Below are 18,922 nucleotides of genomic sequence, written 5' to 3' on the forward strand. Positions count from 1 at the left end.
GGGTGCCTGCGCGGCCCCTCCCCCGTCTCAACGCACGGTGCGGCCACACCAAACGCGTTACTCGCGTTGGATAACGCTAGTAACGCGCCTAACCTGACGCTTGATCATTGTGTGGTGGTATGGCAAGCCATCCCCGCCAGAAAGCGGCATCATTTAGACGCGTATCACCTTCAATACGCCGTAAAATACGCGCGTAAAATGTAGAAAAACAGCGTATTTTACGCCGTCATGCGCAAAAAAGCGCTGCTTTTTACGCCGCAATTAAGCCTTTCAAGAGCGCGCGTAAAAAGCGCCGTTTTGAACATCAAAACGCGCGTAAAATACGGCGCTTTTGTGCACATCACAACGCCGTAAAATACGGCGTTCCTCTAGTATGCTAATAATCTCCGCCCTTCTTTTCTCTCAGCCAATGCATTTGAAGTGTTTGCGCCCAATCGCTGAACAAGAGAAGCAGACCAAATCAGTTCAGCCAGCACAGATCTGCTTTGAGGAGTTCTCCTCTCATTTGTTGTTAGTTGTAGCGTCATATAGATATATATTAGTAAATCCAGTTACAACAGTGTGGTCACCGTGGCCGTGGCCCAATCGATAGAGACGCTTGCTCTGTAGGCAAGAGGTTGTTTTAAAAAATAAATAAAAATACATTTGCGTCCTCGGCAGCCAGTCAGTTTCGTTCTTGGTGCTGGTCTCCGCCAGGGCTGCGCCTTGTCACCAATCCTGTTTGTGATATACATGGACAGGATATCGAGGCGTAGTCGTGGTGGGGAGGGGTTGCAGTTCGGTGGTCTGAGGATCTCGTCACTGCTTTTTGCAGAAGATGTGGTCCTCATTGGATCATCATCGGCCTGTGACCTTCAGCACTCACTAGATCGGCTGGCGGCCGAGTGTGAAGCGGCTGGGATGAGGATCAGCACCGCTAAATCTGAGGCCATGACTCTTAGCAGGAAACCGGTGGATTGCTTACTCCGGGTAGTAAATGAGTCCTTAGCCCAAGTGAAGGAGTTCAAGTATACTCGGGGTCTTGTTCGCGAGTGAGGGTAGGCCTACTATGGAGCGTGAGATTGGCTGGAGAATCGGAGCAGCGGGGGCGGTATTGCGTTCGTTTTACCGCACCGTTGTTACGAAAAGAGAGCTGAGCCGCAAGGCAAAGCTCTCGATCTACCGGTCGATCTTCGTTCCTATCCTCACCTATGGTCATGAGGGTTGGGTGATGACCGAAAGGACGAGATCGTGGGTATAAAGCGGCCGAGATGAGTTTTCTCAGAAGGGTGGCTGGCGTCTCCCTTAGGGATAGGTTGAGAAGCTCAGCCATCCGTGAGGAACTCGGATTAGAGCCGCTGCTCCTTTACTTGGAAAGGAGTCAGCTGAGGTGGTTCGGGTATCTGGTAAGGATGCCCACTGGGCGCCTTCCTTGGGAGGTGTTTCAGGCACGTCCAGTGGGAAGGGGGGGACCTCGGGGAAGACCCAGGACTAGGTGGAGAGATTATATCTCAACACTGGCCTGGGAACGCCTCGGGATCCCCCCCGTCAGAGCTGGTCAATGTGGCCCGGGAAAGGGAAGTCTGGAGCCCCCTGCTTGAGCTGCTCCCCCCGCGACCCGACCCGGATAAGCGGACGAAGATGAGATGAGATGAATAAAAATACATATAAAGACGTTTCAAACGTTCCATCGAGTCTCTCACATTCTACAATGGCCAGCTTTATTGTTTCCCATGGGAGCCGGCGACTAGTCTGCGAGTGGACTATCTGAAACTAAATCGGATACTAGAATTCTTCTTTGAAGGTTGTGCTCCACACAGAACCTCCTCACCGTCATAAGGGAGCACTTCGGGGCACTAGATTGCTTTAGAGCGGTATACTGATCGCGTCGTGTGTCTTTCCAGTGTCAAATAGCCTAGTTCACGAATAAAATCACCATGAGGTTCAAGTGCGGCCATAACTAAGGCTAAATATAATTAGACAGTTTATTGCTGGTTAAGGTGGTTGGCTCTTTTTTCTTCGCTGCGTTCTGGCTTCTGGTGTAGACTATAACTATGCATGTATCTATTTTTGTTTTTCTGTTTCGGGTATAAAAAACCAACACACAAAACACAGAAACACAAATGCCGTTTATTTGTTTATTCCTTTTGCCCTTTTTCAGTTTCAAAACCAAATCAGAAAAAAATAAAAACAATCCTGTTAATTGTTTTTTCTGATGTTGTTTTAAATCGGAATATTCAAAGAACGAACCATACACGGATTCTCCTACCTCCTATATTCTATCACTTTACTGACACACACAATGTGTGGCAGTAAAGTGACAAGATCATTCTATAGACAAAAATCTTTCCATAAAACTAATTTAATTTTGGATAGTCATTGCACAGCTGTAACCGAGTATTCTCATTATAGCCTAGTTATATCCTAGTTTTGCATATTTATACATTGCATCCTATTTTCATATTTCATGTGGCATCTGTATTTTTATGTAGGCTACAGCATCTGTATTTTAAATGTAGCTTATATCTTCTTTTTACATTTTACCTTTTGCTGAGGTGGGCGCTGTATTAGCCTGTACTGTATAGGCTGTCTGTATTTGTGTAAGAGTTATTTGTATTGTGTAACCTGCTGGATTATGAAAGTTAGTTTGGGGTAAATAAAGTGTCTGTCTGTCTGTCTGTCTGTCTGGGGGGAAATGCCGTGAAAAATGTACGCACGGTGCGCTCAGGATTAGGACTGATATTATGTCGGCATAGGCCTAATCAATCGGGTTTTAATATTTGAAGCATTCATATCAGTCTATTCTTTTCGTAGGCTACTCTGCTGTTGGCCTTGATGGGGAGATATTTTTTTGCTTCCATGCACAAATAGTTGAATCCAACATCATTCCTGCGTCTCCAGAGCCCATTTAAGCACCGTGTCAGACTCAGTAGACTGTTTACAAGCCTCTGAACGTTGTTAGAGCATGGCTCCCCAGTTCATCAGTGTCTCTCTCTATGGCTCCCTCTCACTCCTTTCCACTGTGTATTTATATCGATTGGACAAGAGAGGATGTTACGATAACTCCGCGAAAATAAAGGCTCCATGGCTGTAATAATTTAAATATAATTAACTTATAAAGCGTGTAACAAGACACCTAGATGATATGGCTGGCTGACTAAAAAGGCACTGAATTTGGAACTTAGAACACAGGAGGTCTGGCTTGAGGACTAAAAAGCATTGCGATCATAAAAGCGTGACCATCTGACAAAAGCACAAATCTGACAATAAATGGATTCGATCCGACAATCTCTTCCCTACATAGCAAGCGTCTCTATCGATTGGACCACGGTTAACACAACGTTGAAACTGCATTAACTAATATATATATCTATATGAATATGACGCTACAACTAACGCCAAATGAGAGGAGATCTGTGTTGAACTGATTTGGTCTGCTTGTCTTGTTCAGCGATTGGGCGCAAACACTTCAAATGCATTGGCTGAGAGAAAAGAAGGGCGGACATTATTAGCATACTAGAGAAACGCCGTATTTTACGGCGTTGTGATGTGCACAAAAGCGCCGTATTTTACGCGCGGTTTGATGTTCAAAACGGCGCTTTTTACGCACGCTCTTGAAAGGCTCAATTGCGGCGTAAAAAGCGGCGCTTTTTTGCGCATGACGGCGTAAAATACGCAGTTTTTCTACATTTTACGCGCGTATTTTACGGCGTAATGAAGGTGATACGCGTCTAAATTATGCCGCTTTCTGGCGGGGATGGCTTGCCATATATTGTAGACTTGGGCCGTTTCTCAATTCGCGTACTTGTGCGTGCTCGTTTGCTCGTGGACTCGTGAAACGTCATCAGTCGTTGCCCGAGCCCTGTTCCAATTCGAAGCACGCATCAAGCGAGTACTGTCGTAAAACCCGGAAGTGTTCTTGATGCGTGCTCGATCTCGCCGTTTCACCGAGCATGCAACGGAGGTGGCTCGTGTGCACTTGCAACCCCTATAAATCCCAGGATGCATTTCGCACTCGCAGCAGTAGATGGCGGACAATATGGAGAAGACGCACAACTGTAGCTTAAATTACTCTTAACTTATATATATATTTATATAAATATATAATATAATAATAATAATAATAATATAAGATAATATATAAATATATATATATAAAGTCGTGCGTGTATAGCTCATACACATGACAGGACATGCATATCTTTTCAATTTTTATTCATTCAGAATATTTACATACTATTTGAAAATGAAAGAGGCTGGGATTTTGTTTTATATCATTTGTTTATATTGTTCAGTAGTATATGCCTAAATGAGGCCGTAGCACAGTTAACGGACGAGCAGAGGTGGTGACGTCATCGAGTCCGCTGCTGTTCCAATTGCATGTACGTACTCGCGTGCTCGCAAGTCTGTGCTTGAAGTACGGACTTGCCAAGTACGTGCTTGCAAGTCATCGAGTCCGTAGTCAGTGGCGGCGCCAGAGATTTTTTTCTGGTGGTGCTATGGGGGTGCTCGGCGTTTTACTGAGGGTGCTATGAAATTAGGGTGATATCATATGAGTCTCATTTTTCTCTACTACAACACCTCCCCACCATATCGTCACATATGTTTACACGTTTGCTCTCTAACGGGTCTTTGGGGTACATAAAAAGCGCCATTCAAATCGATCGTATTATTATTGTCAGTAGGCTACTTCTGACGGACGCGCACAAAGCCGCGTTCACATCCGACGGTCAAAATGGATGCAGCATGTTATAGATAACGTAATCCGAAATACTTCACTTACTTCAGTGTGTGGATTAAAGTTTGCGCCAGATGACTACCAGGTCACCACTACCATGAGCGACAAATTAAACTAAACATACCAAGTTCAATACACTTCTAACTAAAGACGGCAGATTAGAACGTCAGATATAATTAATTTAAACAGGCAAAGAGTCAGAAATGCTTTCAAATAGATTATATTATTTTAGGTCACAATCAAAACATGAAACCAAACAGTAGGCACTCAAAACCACAATAATAAGATATCAAAAAGTGTATCAAAAAGTGCACACAAAACTATGCTTAAAATCCTTAAGAAAAACCAAAATCCAGGCAAGCCAGCAGATCAGGTGTCAGTTTCCACCTAAACAAGAACAATGTGACAGAAAAACACATTGTAAACCCAATTGCAAAAACCCAGCAGAATGCAACAGACAACACGGAAAAATCGTTCACTTACCTACGTCTTCATAACAGGACAATGCGCCTGTTGTTGTGGTTGAGAGCGAAGGCATCTATGATCCTGTCGATGTCCAAAGCCCGTGCTCGCAGAGGGTTAATCGCCAGAAGTGCAAGGTCACTGGTTCGGCCATCCCCACTGCTATTCCTCAGGTAGCTCTTCAAGCGACGCAGACAAGAAAAACTGCGCTCGCAGCTCGCAGATGTTACAGGCAGGGTCAGAGATATGGAGATCAATTTGTAGAGGTCCACGAAGGCGTCTTTGTAAGGCCGCATAAGGGATAGGAACTCCTGGTTGCTGTTAATGGTGCATCCTTGCTCTTCCTTCCTTTTCAGGAGCCGGCGAACTTGATGGAGTTCTGCACACAAATTCTCCTCGCTGACCCCATAATGGCGAGCCATGGGCAGAATAACTTGCTTGTCAAGGAATGATGGGTGATTAGGGCTTAGGGCTGGCAAGCCTGCCAGTACACCATTTGCTTCGATGGAAAAGCGTCGCCGGAGTTCCATTAACAACCTGTCTAAGACAGGATAGAATGACTGAGTTTTCAGTTCATCCATGCTGCCCATGCCTGGTCTTTCTATCGGGGCCTCCACAATAAAGCCCTCCAGATGTTTAGCTGTTTGGGTCTGCCTTTTCTCACGATGTACAGTAGCTATCCCGGTATTAACGCACATGTCTCCTGCCTGCTTACGGATTGCTGCCCAGTTGTCATCTGTACGTTTCTCCGATATGGCCGTGATCACAGATTGGGCCAGGTCATCCGCTGTCAAGAGATCGAAATTGGGAGACTGTAGCGCATCGGACATGAATTTGGTAGTTCTAAAAACATCCTCAAAAAGAATTAAATGCAGAACAAACTGCTCATCCATAAGGGAACTGACAGATTTAGCCTCTGTCCTCCGTTTCGCATTCTTGTCGCGAACAGTGTCACGCAGGGTAGCGATGATAGCCGGGAGAGTTCTCTTGACTGCACAGATAGCATCATACTGGCATGCCCAGCGAGTGTCACTCAGTCTCTTCAGCTCTATGCGCTGTGCCGTTGAAAGTTCCCTTTGTTTCTTCAGAAAGAGATCGTGCACCACTGACCCCGAAAAAAACTTGTACAGTGTTTGCAACGTCTCAAAAAACTCAGCGGCAGCATCTACATTATGCACACAGTCCACCAACACCAGGTTAAGCCTATGAGCATGGCAGTGTATATAAACTGCTTGCGGCACCTCTCTTCTGAAAAGTTCTTGGACTCCGTTGTTACATCCAGACATGACTGAGGCACCATCATAGCACTGGCCAACACAACAATTCAGGTCAATACCGCACCGACTGAGCGTCTGCTTGATGCTTGCAAAGAGCGAGTTTGCGTCTAGTCCATCAGCTGGGGTGAAATGCAAGAATTCCTCCACCACTCTCTCTGATTCCGTGTTCAAATAACGCACGATCACTGAAATTTGCTCTTTTTTGCTGATGTCTTTGCTTTCATCCACCAAAATGGCAAAATGTTCAGCGTCCTTAACCTCATCCCTTAATTGTTTCCTAATCATTTCTGCCATTACATTGATGATCTCATTCTGCACGTCATGGTGCACATACTTTGCATTTGACGGGTTGTTATCTGACTTTTTCTGAACGGTTTTGTCAAATTTTCCAATTACAGACAGCAACTCGCGGAAATTACCCCTGTTTGCTGAATCCTCATCTTCAATGTGGCCTCGCTGTGCGATCCCCTGACAGGCAGTATAGCGCAAGCTTTCCACAACGCCCATCATGTACCTTCTGTTTTCCTGGATCAATACCGAATGTCCTTTATCCAGCATATTTGTTATTTTTGAACCGCTTTTTGCTTTTAGCTTAAACTCAGTCCATGCCTCCATGGCAAATTTGTGTCCCATACTTTCGTGATGGCCCTTAAAAGATGCTGTTGCTTTCCGCCAGTTATGAAAGCCACTGGTTGTATACGTTGGCTCCCGATGAAACCCGTGCCCTCCTCCACCGAGAAAATGCCTGCAGGCAAAGCAAAAGACGGCATCCTGGGATACACTGTATTCCAACCACGGATATGGTTCCATCCAGCCCTTGCAGAAACTTCTTTGCTGGACTCCAAACATCCGAGTTGGATATTTGTGTAATGTTGGTATTTTCGGACCATCCTGGGCGTTCATGCTTAAGTCACCCAGGGTGCTAGCATCATGGCTAGCAGCGGCGCCCTCAGTAGAGGTGAAGGGTTGACTACTTGGACCAGGACTTTCCTCTTCTTGTTCTACATCAGAATCATCCACTACCTCCTGCCTTTTTTCTTCCTCTTGAACGTCTCCTTCAACTCGAGGATTTTTTCGGATCAAATACCGATCCATTTTCGTGATTTTGTGACCACTTGATTTAAAATTAATTGACCGATCGCCAGGATTACTGTTACTTAGCCGTTAGCCTACTACTCATTTGAACAATCACGTTCACGCACGCGGCACGCCACGCCACGTGTCTGTGTCGTGCTACGTGAACAATCTGTTTATTTCAATCTGTTATTTTCTTTTGTGATTAAAATATTATTATCACACAATACATTTTATTAAGAACTCAGAATGTTTTTTTTTTTTTTTCTTATTTTACCATTATTTTCTTGGGGGTGCTATGGGGGTGCTATGGCCAATCTAGGGGGTGCTCTAGCACCCCCTAGCCCCCCCCTGGCGCCGCCACTGTCCGTAGTACGCGTGCTAGGAATTGAGAAACGGCTTTGGAGCTTGCATAACGGCGCACAAGGAATAGTTTAATGGTGCATTTCTTTTTGAACAGCACATCCGATCAGTGACCTCTGTAATTTTTGTACATTTAAATGTTTGCCCATCACTAACTGATTTTAGCTTTATCTATTATTACTTTTATTTTCTTCCCTTCTTTTCTTAATGTTATGTGTATTTTGTTTTTAAGATCAAACAAGAGAAACCCAAACATATCTTATGGTCTCGTATTTATGTAAATGTTTCATGTATTTAGATGTTTTTTTCATGTTGTGACTGTCTGAGTTTGTGATGTGGGTCTATGGTCTCGTAGTTATGTACATGTTTCATGTATTTATGCGTTTTTTTCATGTTGTGACTGTCGGAGTTTGTGATGTGAGTCTTTGTTCTATGTTCCCACTCTTGGCCTGCACCTTGACGTGGTGGCTGGGCTTTAAATTAAGACTTAGTTTTATTTTTTGTTTGGTATTGATTGTTTGTCACAGTCTATCTTATTAATGATACAAAGCCTTCACTAAACCCCTTCTCTTCTGTTTGCAGAAACTGGAAAATCTTCGTTTCCTCATCAGATCCCAGTCCATCATGCTCCTGTACCTGTCTGCAGTGCCACCATCATGCCTCATGCATCACCTCTCAGCGCCCTGCCCAGCTGCATCTTATTCCGTTACTCCAGCTCTTTCACATAAGTGACAAACACGCTCCACCCAAGTGTTTTTAATATTTTATTAATTATGCATGTAAGGTGTGCTTAAGTGGCCTGAAAGGTGCCCATCAATAAAATGCTTTTTATTAATACAACATTATGGCTCCATCAAAAGCAAAGTACACCTGCCATTTACAGTTTTCATTTATACCATCCTAGACATCTGTAATCTTATTTACATAAGCTTACAGTATGCCTGATTTCCTCTGAATGTTTAAATAAAAATGTTTTCCCTTTCCATGTCAGATCCCTGTCCATCATACTCCTGTTGTTGTCTTCCTGCACACCTGACTGCCTCCTCCATCAATTGCGGCCACATCCCTCTCCCTGTACAATATTTCATGTTAAATACATTTCAGGATCAAGTTTGAGATTCAGTTTCAGTATTACTTGTTTTTGAAACCTGACGTGGGGCTGGCACCGCCACCATCATATCTGTCTTATTTATTGCACCCACACATAAAAGGTCCATGATACCATGTGGGGTCATTTCAGACTCCTTTGCTTCCTAACACCTTGTGAGTTCCCTGGGTACACCAGCTGATGGGTCTGTGCATATATTGGGCATTTGATTCTCGTTTCAGAAACAGAAATATATTAAAAAACGAGTGGTAATTATTATTTCTGTTTTAACATTCGAAAAGGAATAAACAAGGTGCTTTTCTTATAAAGTCAAAAAGGGGCAAACTAATCTAAAATAATAATTGTTAAACAGAGAATCATCGGGGGATTACTGCTATCACTCAGACCTCTCGCTTATGATGCTACAATGCTAACAATGCTAAAAAACAAGAATATTTCTGCATCCGGTACGTCATGAAGTAGGGCGTGGCTATAGACCCATGATGCGGAAGCATATCTCTCCTTGATGTTGCCCTGCGCCATTGAGCAGTTTACATAGGACTGAATAGGCGCCATTTTGGAATCCGTTGTCCATTTTATAATTTGTCCATGGTTGGACCTCTGATAATGTAGCGTCGGGGTTATGTTTGTTGTGTTGCTGTACGACTGCTATTGGTTGATGTGTTCTCATCATGCTTTGCGGTGCGGAAGTTAGGGGAGGAGTTAAAAGACGTTGAGCTTTGTTGTGGTTACGGGGTGACGGTTGAGCTTTGCAGTGGTTACGGTTGACGGGAGGATTCAATAAAGTGACTTAAAGAATATAGCACGCCTCTGCTTTTGATATTCGTCACATTGGTGTCAGAAGCGGGATTTTATAAAATGAATACCCCCTACGAAGATGGCGATGTCAAGAAGCTATTTAGCGAAGAAAATCCACGAGATTGAAGTTATTCTTCAGCGTCTCGGCGAAGATCTTCCTGCGGAGATGAGTGATCGACCCGACGGTGCCAGTGCTCCCCGCCAACATGCAAGACGGTTTTCAGCCGAAGTTGAGCACGCTGACCGCCGCAAGTGACCAGCCTAGAGAGACTGCCACCACTGACCTACACCGCCGAGCCGCTGACCGCCGCCGCTGACCGCCGCCGTCAGGATGGCGCCACTGACCGGAGCTGAGAGCTCACCGCCGCCGTGGAGAGGACGTCGTGGACCGTTATGGAGAGCTCGCCGCAGAGAGGACGCCGCCGGAAGGACGCCGCCGACCGCCGCCGGGAGGACGCCGCCGACTGCCTCACCGCCGGCCGCTGCTGCCAGCATGCCCATCGCTAGCCCAGCACCACGGGACACCTTCAAGCTCCTACGATACGCCGGCATTACAGCCCTGGAGCCGTACCTAGCGCAAGTTGGACTGGCTGCAGCGTATAACCAGTGGAGCAACCAAGCCACTGCTGCCCACGTTGCTCTAGCACTAGAGGGGAAGGCGCAGCAGGTCTTGTTCGACCTTACGCCCACCGAACGACTAGACTACGCGATACTGGCGGCTGCGTTGGAACGACACTTTGGCAAACGGGTTTCAAAGGACAACACTCGGGACCAGCTGACCCGCCGGCGCCGCCAAGAGGGTGAGGCGCTGGGTACAAATGCGGCAGATGTGCGCTTCTATGCATGTCGGGGCTACCCCACGTTTGAGGAAGCAGCCCTTGAGGAGCTAGCCCTGGGCGCCTTCATCCACGGCCTCACACCAGAGAGACTGAAAGAACACCTCCGCATCATGGCACCGACCAGCCTCAACGCTGCGCTGGATGAGGCAGAGAGGGTGGAGGCTGTTATGATCCCATGCAAACGATCTGCTCCCCAGGTGTGCCGGGCCGACGTCAGCGATGAAGAAGGGAACTTCGAAGGAAGGGTCGTCTTCCAGGCTCGTCCGTCGCCAACTCGACCAGACCGACATCGACCAACCCACGGGTCCCGGGAACGTTGTTTCAACGACCCATACTGGCGCTGTGGAGAAGTGTGCCACTGGGCCCCGGACTGCCTCGCCCCCGCACCAAAACACCACAGGGCCCAACAGTCGGGAAACTAATGCGGGTAGGCACCCTGGGGAGCCATCCATCAAGCCGACCATAGATCCCATTGAGAACAACGACAAGATTGGCGTGGGTGGGCCACGCACACGGCCTCAACGGGTGGGCCACGCACACGGCCTCAACCTCCTCTGTTCCATCAAGGGACATCCCTGTTGGGCCCTCGTGGACACAGGCTCCACCATCTCCATTGTGCGCCCAGGGGTGCTTCCAGAGACAGGATGGACGCCCACCGACTGTTAGATCCGAACAGTGACTGGAGAACTAGCTGGGATGCTGGGGAAAATCCCGCTGCCAGTGAAGGTGGAGAACGCCGAAACCACCCACAAGTTTTGGGTGGCCGTAATTCTAGACCCCTGCATCATCAGGCTTGATCTACTGACTCGTTGGGGGGCTAGGGTGGATGTGTCGAGGAACACCATTCACTTCGGCACGGAGACGCTGACCCTCCAGCACCGTCAAGGGGGGAAGATAGGGTGTACACAAGCCCAGATGTGTTCACCAGACGCTGCACCATCGCCGCCTCCACAGCCACCACCGCCATCCCCTGAGACGACAACAGCGATCTCCGTGGAGGCTACGACTCCTCAGCCCCCATCGTCAGATGTTGACAACGCGATCCAGGAACTGTACCAGCGGAGCAGTGAAGGACTCGATGCTCAACAGAGTCAACAACTGCGAGACCTGCTCCAGCAGTTTACAGAAATTTTTGCTGCGCGAAATCAGGACTGCACCCAAACTAACCTGGTGCAGCACTCAATTGACACTGACACTAGACTGCGAGCCCGCCGACTAGGGTTTGCCAAACAAGAAGCAGCAGAGCAGATGATCCGGGAGATGGCTGAGGCGGGGATGATAGAGCCATCCAACAGCCCCTGGGCTGCCCCTGACCTCCTGGTCAAAAAGAAGGACGACACCTGGAGGTTCTGTGTGGACTATAGTCACCTGAACGATGTAACCAGAAAGGACTCTTATCCCTTGTCCCGCATAGATGACGCCTTGGACAAAGTCGCAGGGTTCACAGTGGTTCAGCTCACTAGACCTGCGGAGCGGCTACTGGCAGGTGGAGCTGGCACCAGATGCAAGACCCATGACGGCTTTCACCATCGGCCAAGGGCTCTGGCAGTTCAGGGTGATGCCCTTTGGTCTCTGCAATGCTCCCGCCACATTCGAGGGACTTATGGAGAGGGTTCTGGCTCACATCCACGGAAAACAGTGAGTGTTTTCCGTGAAGGTCATCAAGGTCATCAAGTCTACCTTGATGACCTTCTGGTCCACGCCAGGGACTTCGAGCTGGTCCTGGAGAACCTCTGCCAGGTCTTCCAAGCCATTCGGGGTGCAGGCCTGCGCCTACACCCCAAAAAGTGCAACCTACTGCAGCGCGAGACCAGGTTCCTGGGCCATGTGGTGGGGCCAGAAGGCGTGGCTACGGACCTTGCCAAGGTGGAGGCGGTGAGGAATTGGCCCATCCCCCGAAATGTCGGTGAGGTGCGCAGCTTCCTGGGGCTCGCCTCATACTATCGACGGTTCGTCCGTGACTTTGCATCAATTGCCGCCCCCCTGCACCGTCTCATGGACAAGGGGAGGGAGTTCAGCTGGGAGGACTGTGCAGCCGCTGTGCAGCCGCCTTCGCCCAGCTCCGTGCTGCTCTGACAACTGCACCCATCCTGGCCCTTCCTGACTCTGGCCTCAGCTTCATAGTGGACACGGATGCCAGTGACGTGGGACTGGGGGCAGTCCTGTCACAAGGGGGAGCAGGGGGCGAGAGGGTGGTGGCTTTCTACAGTCGCTCCTTGTCTCGCCCCGAGCACAACTACTGCGTCACCCGACGTGAGCTCCTGCCGGTGGTTGAGTCGTTCAAACACTTTCGCCCCTACCTCTACGGCCAGCGGCTCCTTCTCCGGAAGGACCACGCGTCCCTGACCTGGTTGCTCAGCTTCAAGGAGCCTGAGGGTCAAGTGGCCTGGTGGATCGAGGCCCTAAAGGACTACGATTTTGAAGTCAAACACCGAGCTTGGCGTCTGCCCAGCAATGCAGATGCCCTGTCCCGACGCCCCTGTGAGGACTACAGACAATGTGAACGCCAGGAGCAATGGAAGACCAGAAGTGGCAGGTGGCACAGGATAGTGACCCCACACTGGCTAGGGTGGGACAGTGGGTTGACAACCAGGAACGCCCCCCCCAGCAGGCTGTCTCTGCCTTGTCCGTGGAAAACAAGACCTACTACTCAGTGGGCCACCCTGGCACGGCGTGATGGACTGCTTTACAGGGTCTGGCGTGCACCAGGTTGGAGGAGAAATGTGTGGCAGTTACTGGTGCCCAAGGACTGGCACCAACGGGTGCTACATGCGGTCCACGGTTCGGTGGGGGCAGGACACTACGGGGTGGCCAAGACCCTCAACAAGCTGTGCCAGCGTTTTTACTGGCCTGGTTGCAGGAAGGACACAGAGCTTTTCATTCACTGCTGTGACTCCTGCACTGCTAAGAAGGGGCCGACTGGACGTTCCCATGCCCCTTTGCAGCAATATCAGCTGGGGGCCCCCATGGAGCGGGTTGGGGTGGACATACTGGGCCCATTCCCCATCACAGACAGTGGGAACCGCTACGTCCTAGTGGCGATGGACTATTTCACTAAGTGGCCTGAGGTGTATGCGGTCCCCGACCAGAGTGCGGTGACCACAGCCGAGCGTCTGGTGTGTGAGATGTTCTCTCGGTTCGGGGCACCTCAAGAACTGCACAGCGATCAGGGGCGGAACTTTGAGGCTCAAGTCTTTGCTGAGGTGTGCAAACGCATGGGGGTAAGCAAGACCAGGACGACGCCCCTTCACCCCCAGAGCGACGGGCTAGTGGAGCGGTTCAACCGGACGCTTGCCACGCAACTGGCCATCGCCACCTCACGACACCAGCGAGACTGGGACCGCCACCTACCCCTTGTCCTGTGGGCTTATCGCTCAGCAGTGCAAGAGAGCACGGGGTGCACGCCAGCCACACTTATGTTCGGCAGAGAGCTGCGTATGCCTGTGGACCTAGCCTTCGGCGCCCCCCCCGACACTGATGTCCTCAGGATACCGGGCTTCGAGTACCTGCAGGACAACCAGCAGCGTCTGCCAGAGGCTCACAAGTTTGCCAGGCAGCGTCAGGAACAGGCGGGGGCACGACAAAAGCGGGGGTTTGACCTCTGTTGCCGTCCTTCATGTCTGGGGAGAGGATGTGGGTCTACAACCCAACCCGTAAAAAGGGGGTCTCCCCCAAACTGACCAGCCAGTGGGTGGGGCCCAGTGAGGTGCTGGAACAACTTTCCGATGTTGTGCATCGGGTGAAGATGTTTGCCCGTGGGCGGGTGTTGGTGCTACACAGAGACCGCTTGGCACCCTACCGCCCCCTGGCGGCCGGACTTCCCGACACACACAGCTCACCCAGCACGGCTCCACTCACACCGACGAGTCCTCCGAGTCGAACAGACAGTGGGGGGCTGGGGCATGCGACCCCACGGGCTCACAGGCGGCGGGGGCCTCCCCGTCGCTATCAGGACTTTGTTGTCGGCTGAGGACAGGCGACATTCTGGTGGGGGGCAATTTAGCGCCGGGGTTATGTTTGTTGTGTTGTTGTACGACTGCTATTGGTTGATGTGTTCTCATCATGCTTTGCGGTGCGGAAGTTAGGGGAGGAGTTAAAAGACGTTGAGCTTTGTTGTGGTTAGGGGGTGACGGTTGAGCTTTGTTGTGGTTACGGTTGACGGGAGGATTCAATAAAGTGACTTAAAGAATATAGCATGCCTCTGCTTTCGATATTCGCCACAATATATATATTAACTAGATGCCCTACGACGGCGTCTAGAACGTCACCATAGGCCGCCATCTTACCACAGTAAAGCTTTCTGGTGGAATCTGTTGTAGCGGACGTAAGTCAGTGATCTGCACAAACGTTAATACTCTTATATCGCTGAAATCATGACGGATTTACAAACGGTTTGGTTTCTTACAAACGTTATTAACGTGGTTATAATTCTGGATGCTTGAAAATGTTTAAATTGCAGCTTTTCTCTTCGAAAAACGACTTAATCGTGCAGCTTAGTTGTGTGTCACGGGTAGGCTACTATAGCTACCCAGTAATTTTACATCGATGGGAGAGGCAGAATTGCTATTTTCAATATAATTTAAGTTGAACATGATTAAACTGAAGCTGCACATGATTTCCAATCGGGTTTGTTTTGTCTTACATTATGAATTCTACAGGAAATTGTTGACAAGTGAAGATGCCAGACTTTTGTGCAGCCTACGGATGCGTTAATCTGCGAACTCTCGAAACGAGAACACGTGGGATCCCCTTTCACCTGTAGGATATTACAATATTATGACTTTTATTTTTAGGATAATCGTTAGTTACTTCATGGAAGTATAGACAATACAGGTCCTGTTACACAGGAACAGCGGGGCTAGTATAATAGTATTGCTAGATTGTTGTTGACACAAGGCTTTTTAGAATATGTTTGTTAACACAATCACTGAATGGAATTTTGGACACCTTTTTATCGTTTTTAGTGTGGTTAATCTTAAATACTGATTGAAAATGTTGACAATAATTAATATATATGGGTGCATTTCTCACTTTTTTTAAGGTTTCCCAAAGCCAGAGCGATGAGGATAAAGTGGGAAATTGGCCTAAGTAGGGACGGTTTTGCTGCCTCTGACAGGACACTGCTCTGCAGTGACCACTTCAGGAGTGAGGACTATGACAGGATGTGGGGGCATTTACACTTTTTACAGCATCAATCCTTCAGTGTGCATATTTTATCTAGTTCTGTGCAAACCTATGGTCGCATCAATCCTTCAGTGTGCATATTTTATCTAGTTCTTTGCGAACCTATGGTGGCATCATGCCCTCAGTGTGCATATTAGGGATGGGCGTGAGGAATCGATTACTCGAGTACTCCTCGTTACAAATTAACTCGGTTGGTGGACAGGCAAACTCGAGTTTGCATATACACACACAAAAATAGTTTTCTGAAGCAACTGTAGCAATTTTCTGTGCGGCGCCATAACGCATGCCGTGGGCACAAAGCAAATGAAATGTATCAAATTTCTGTGTGGCGCGTTCCGTGCCGTGTGCAGGCACGCCAGAATTCAAAAAGTTAAAGGTTGGGTAGGTGATTTGCGAAACGCCAGCAGATTTTGAAAATACACAACTCAAATGGTCCTACCCCCTCTCCTTCAACGCTGACTCTGACTCCACCCATTCCAAGTACCTGGACGCGCAATCATGCACGAGCGCGAACAGAGATGCGCGAGAGCGAGCCAGGCTAGCGTAGGTTTTCGTTTAACAACATGGCACTACATTCAGCTGTAAGTTGCACCCAGTACCGCGGGAAGTAGGAGTGCTGGGGGTGCTGCAACACCCCCTGTCCGAGGCCCTGTCTTATCACAGAAAACGATCATTTCTAAAAACTCCGGCCAAAGTGGAGATTTCTGAAAACGCCGGTTATGTGTTGTCGTGTCAACGGGGAGAAACGGGATTTTAGGTTCTGAAGCGTCACATTATGCACCAGGAAATGCTTAACGTCATGTGAGCGCCCGCTGTACCGTATTGGTCCGAATATAAACACAAACCCCATTGTAAGACGACCTATATTTGAAAAAAAAGATTTGAAGACCAGATCCGTTTTTTATGAATAAATAAATTGTATTCATTGAAATAATATACGAAAATAAAAAGGCATCGAATAAAACACTGCATTGCCACTAAACAGTAGTGCAAATAGGCCGTACTGATGTGTACACCAAAGACTATTCCTGACACTCCTCTGCCCCGCTGTGTTCGCTCTGGCTGTGGTCGCTCCGAACTGTTTCGGCCCGTGGCAAAGCGAGTCATCCTCGCTGCTGTCCAAGGCATTTTGAGACGCAGCATTTATTTAATGCTCATATGACCTAGTGCTGAAAAAAGGTTATATGAAAAAGTGTGAGGGTAGCGGTGGTGCGCTAAACTTGTTCTGTGAGCAGCTGGATGTGAACGATCGATTTTCAACTGTCCGCGCATGCACTGGTGTAATTGAGCTGCGCTGCTATACATCTTTTTTTATCAATGTAACGAGTTGCGAGTCTAGTGCAGGCTGAGTTTTTTTTTTTCCCAGCACCCCCTGCTGAGAATACGTTCTCGCTGCAATGGTTGGACCAGATGTTATAAACATTAAACGGTCACATAAATCATTACTATTTTTAGAAAATGTATGTTTGTTTCATATAATTGTATTGGAAGTCCTGGTTTTCACTAGGGTTGCCGCGGTGTGGACATTTTCACACCGAGTAATACACTCGTCTCCACACCGGTATTACCGAGTATAAACGGTATAAACTTTGAAACTAGGTCAACCGCCACACAAGCATCGGTTTTTAGACCCTTCTCGTCCTTCAGTTGCCGCCAACGTTCGAAAGCAGCGCCTAGGATTATTCTTGATTTCAGTTTTTCTCTTTCAGCGTTTTTATTATCAATTACTCTCTGAAAAAGAGTTTTCCTTCTCTTTGCTGGTGGTGGTGGTGGTGGTGGGGATGGTGGCGTCTTGTCTGCCATGGAAATTGTCTTCTACTGCTAGGTCCAAATGTGGATTAACTAGTTCCAGTAGCTACCGCAGGATAACAACAAACAGGAGCTTGCTCTGGGTCACGAGCTCTGGGTCACGAGTACTGCACGAAGGGGTCGCGCGCGGGGCGCGGGGGAGGGGGAGTGCAGTACGACCGTTTGATTGACGTGCTTACTGTCCAATGCAACTCGGTGGCAATGGAAATGATTGGCTGGAGTTTTTCGAGCCCTGCCCGTTCCACAGATGATTGACTTGTTTAATTTTCATGTCAGTACTTCTAACTCAGTGGCTGTAAGCGGGTTATGATAAGGATTTCAAGTAATTTTGCAAAAATGGCCAAAAAAGCAAATCACCTATACAACCTTTAAGAGATGGCGGTTAAAGCAAAGCGCAGCAAAGAATTGAAATACTTTAAAGAAATAGCAGATCATGAGGTGTAATGTAAAATATGCCAACAAAATCGAGCTACCAGAGTACTACAAGTACTATGCGGCAACATATGCTCCTGAAACACAACGGTGAGTTCGGGAAAGCAGACCCGCAGCAACCAATTGTGTCGGCTATTTTTACCGCCGCAAGATGCAGCTGTAATACCAGCCGTGTAGAGAAGATCACAACGCTGAGTATTTCCATAGTCCATTCGCTGCCGTTTTATTTGCAGCTTTAAATTATTTGCATTGCTTAGGCTACTTGTTTTGTTTTTGTTTGTTTTAAACTGTCACAGGCCTTGGTTCGACGTGATTTAAATTGTGAGACGCATATTTATTTTTGTATGGAAAATGTGTTTTGAACGTTTGCAAAAATAAATAACGAATACTCTTAGACTGTTTTGATGGAGACTAAGCATTACATGTTTGGTTGGTAATATTGCCGTTCATCATCAGGCCTATTCCTGCTGCAGATGCGTTGCATTCTAAAAATAGATTCGATTAAACGAGTACTCGATTGATCCTCGAGGAATTCCTTCGATCACTCGAGTTTGGAATTTACTACTCGTGCCCATCCCTAGTGTATATTGTATATAGTTCTCTGCAAACCTATGGTGGCATCATGCCTTCAGTGTGTCTTGAACAGCCACAAAGGTTGCACATATTATATTCATATTTTATCGTATTTGTCTAAATGCATACTTGACTGTAGATAGATTTGAATGAAGTTACCAACACAATAGATTGAGTTTTAGTAGCCCATATATTGATTTAACATCAATAACATGAATACCTTGTGCATGCGGCTATTTATTGCACCTATCTGTTCTGTTTAATGTTCATTTCATATTAAAACACA

At 47.8% G+C, this 18,922-nt stretch overlaps 1 protein-coding gene across 1 annotated transcript; it reads right to left on the minus strand.

Annotated features, from left to right (window-relative positions):
* Window positions 1-4,921: 4,921 nt before the first annotated feature.
* LOC115554632 (zinc finger MYM-type protein 1) lies at window positions 4,922-7,774 on the minus strand. Its single transcript, XM_030371422.1, has 2 exons — window positions 5,201-7,774; window positions 4,922-5,104 (listed from the first exon to the last, which is right to left on the minus strand). The coding sequence occupies exon 1, from the start codon at window positions 7,549-7,551 to the stop codon at window positions 5,209-5,211; it is 2,343 nt and encodes a 780-aa protein (XP_030227282.1). The 5' UTR covers window positions 7,552-7,774; the 3' UTR covers window positions 4,922-5,104; window positions 5,201-5,208.
* Window positions 7,775-18,922: the final 11,148 nt, after the last annotated feature.

Source organism: Gadus morhua, chromosome 11, assembly GCF_902167405.1.
Source record: "Gadus morhua chromosome 11, gadMor3.0, whole genome shotgun sequence".
Lineage (NCBI taxonomy): Eukaryota > Metazoa > Chordata > Actinopteri > Gadiformes > Gadidae > Gadus > Gadus morhua.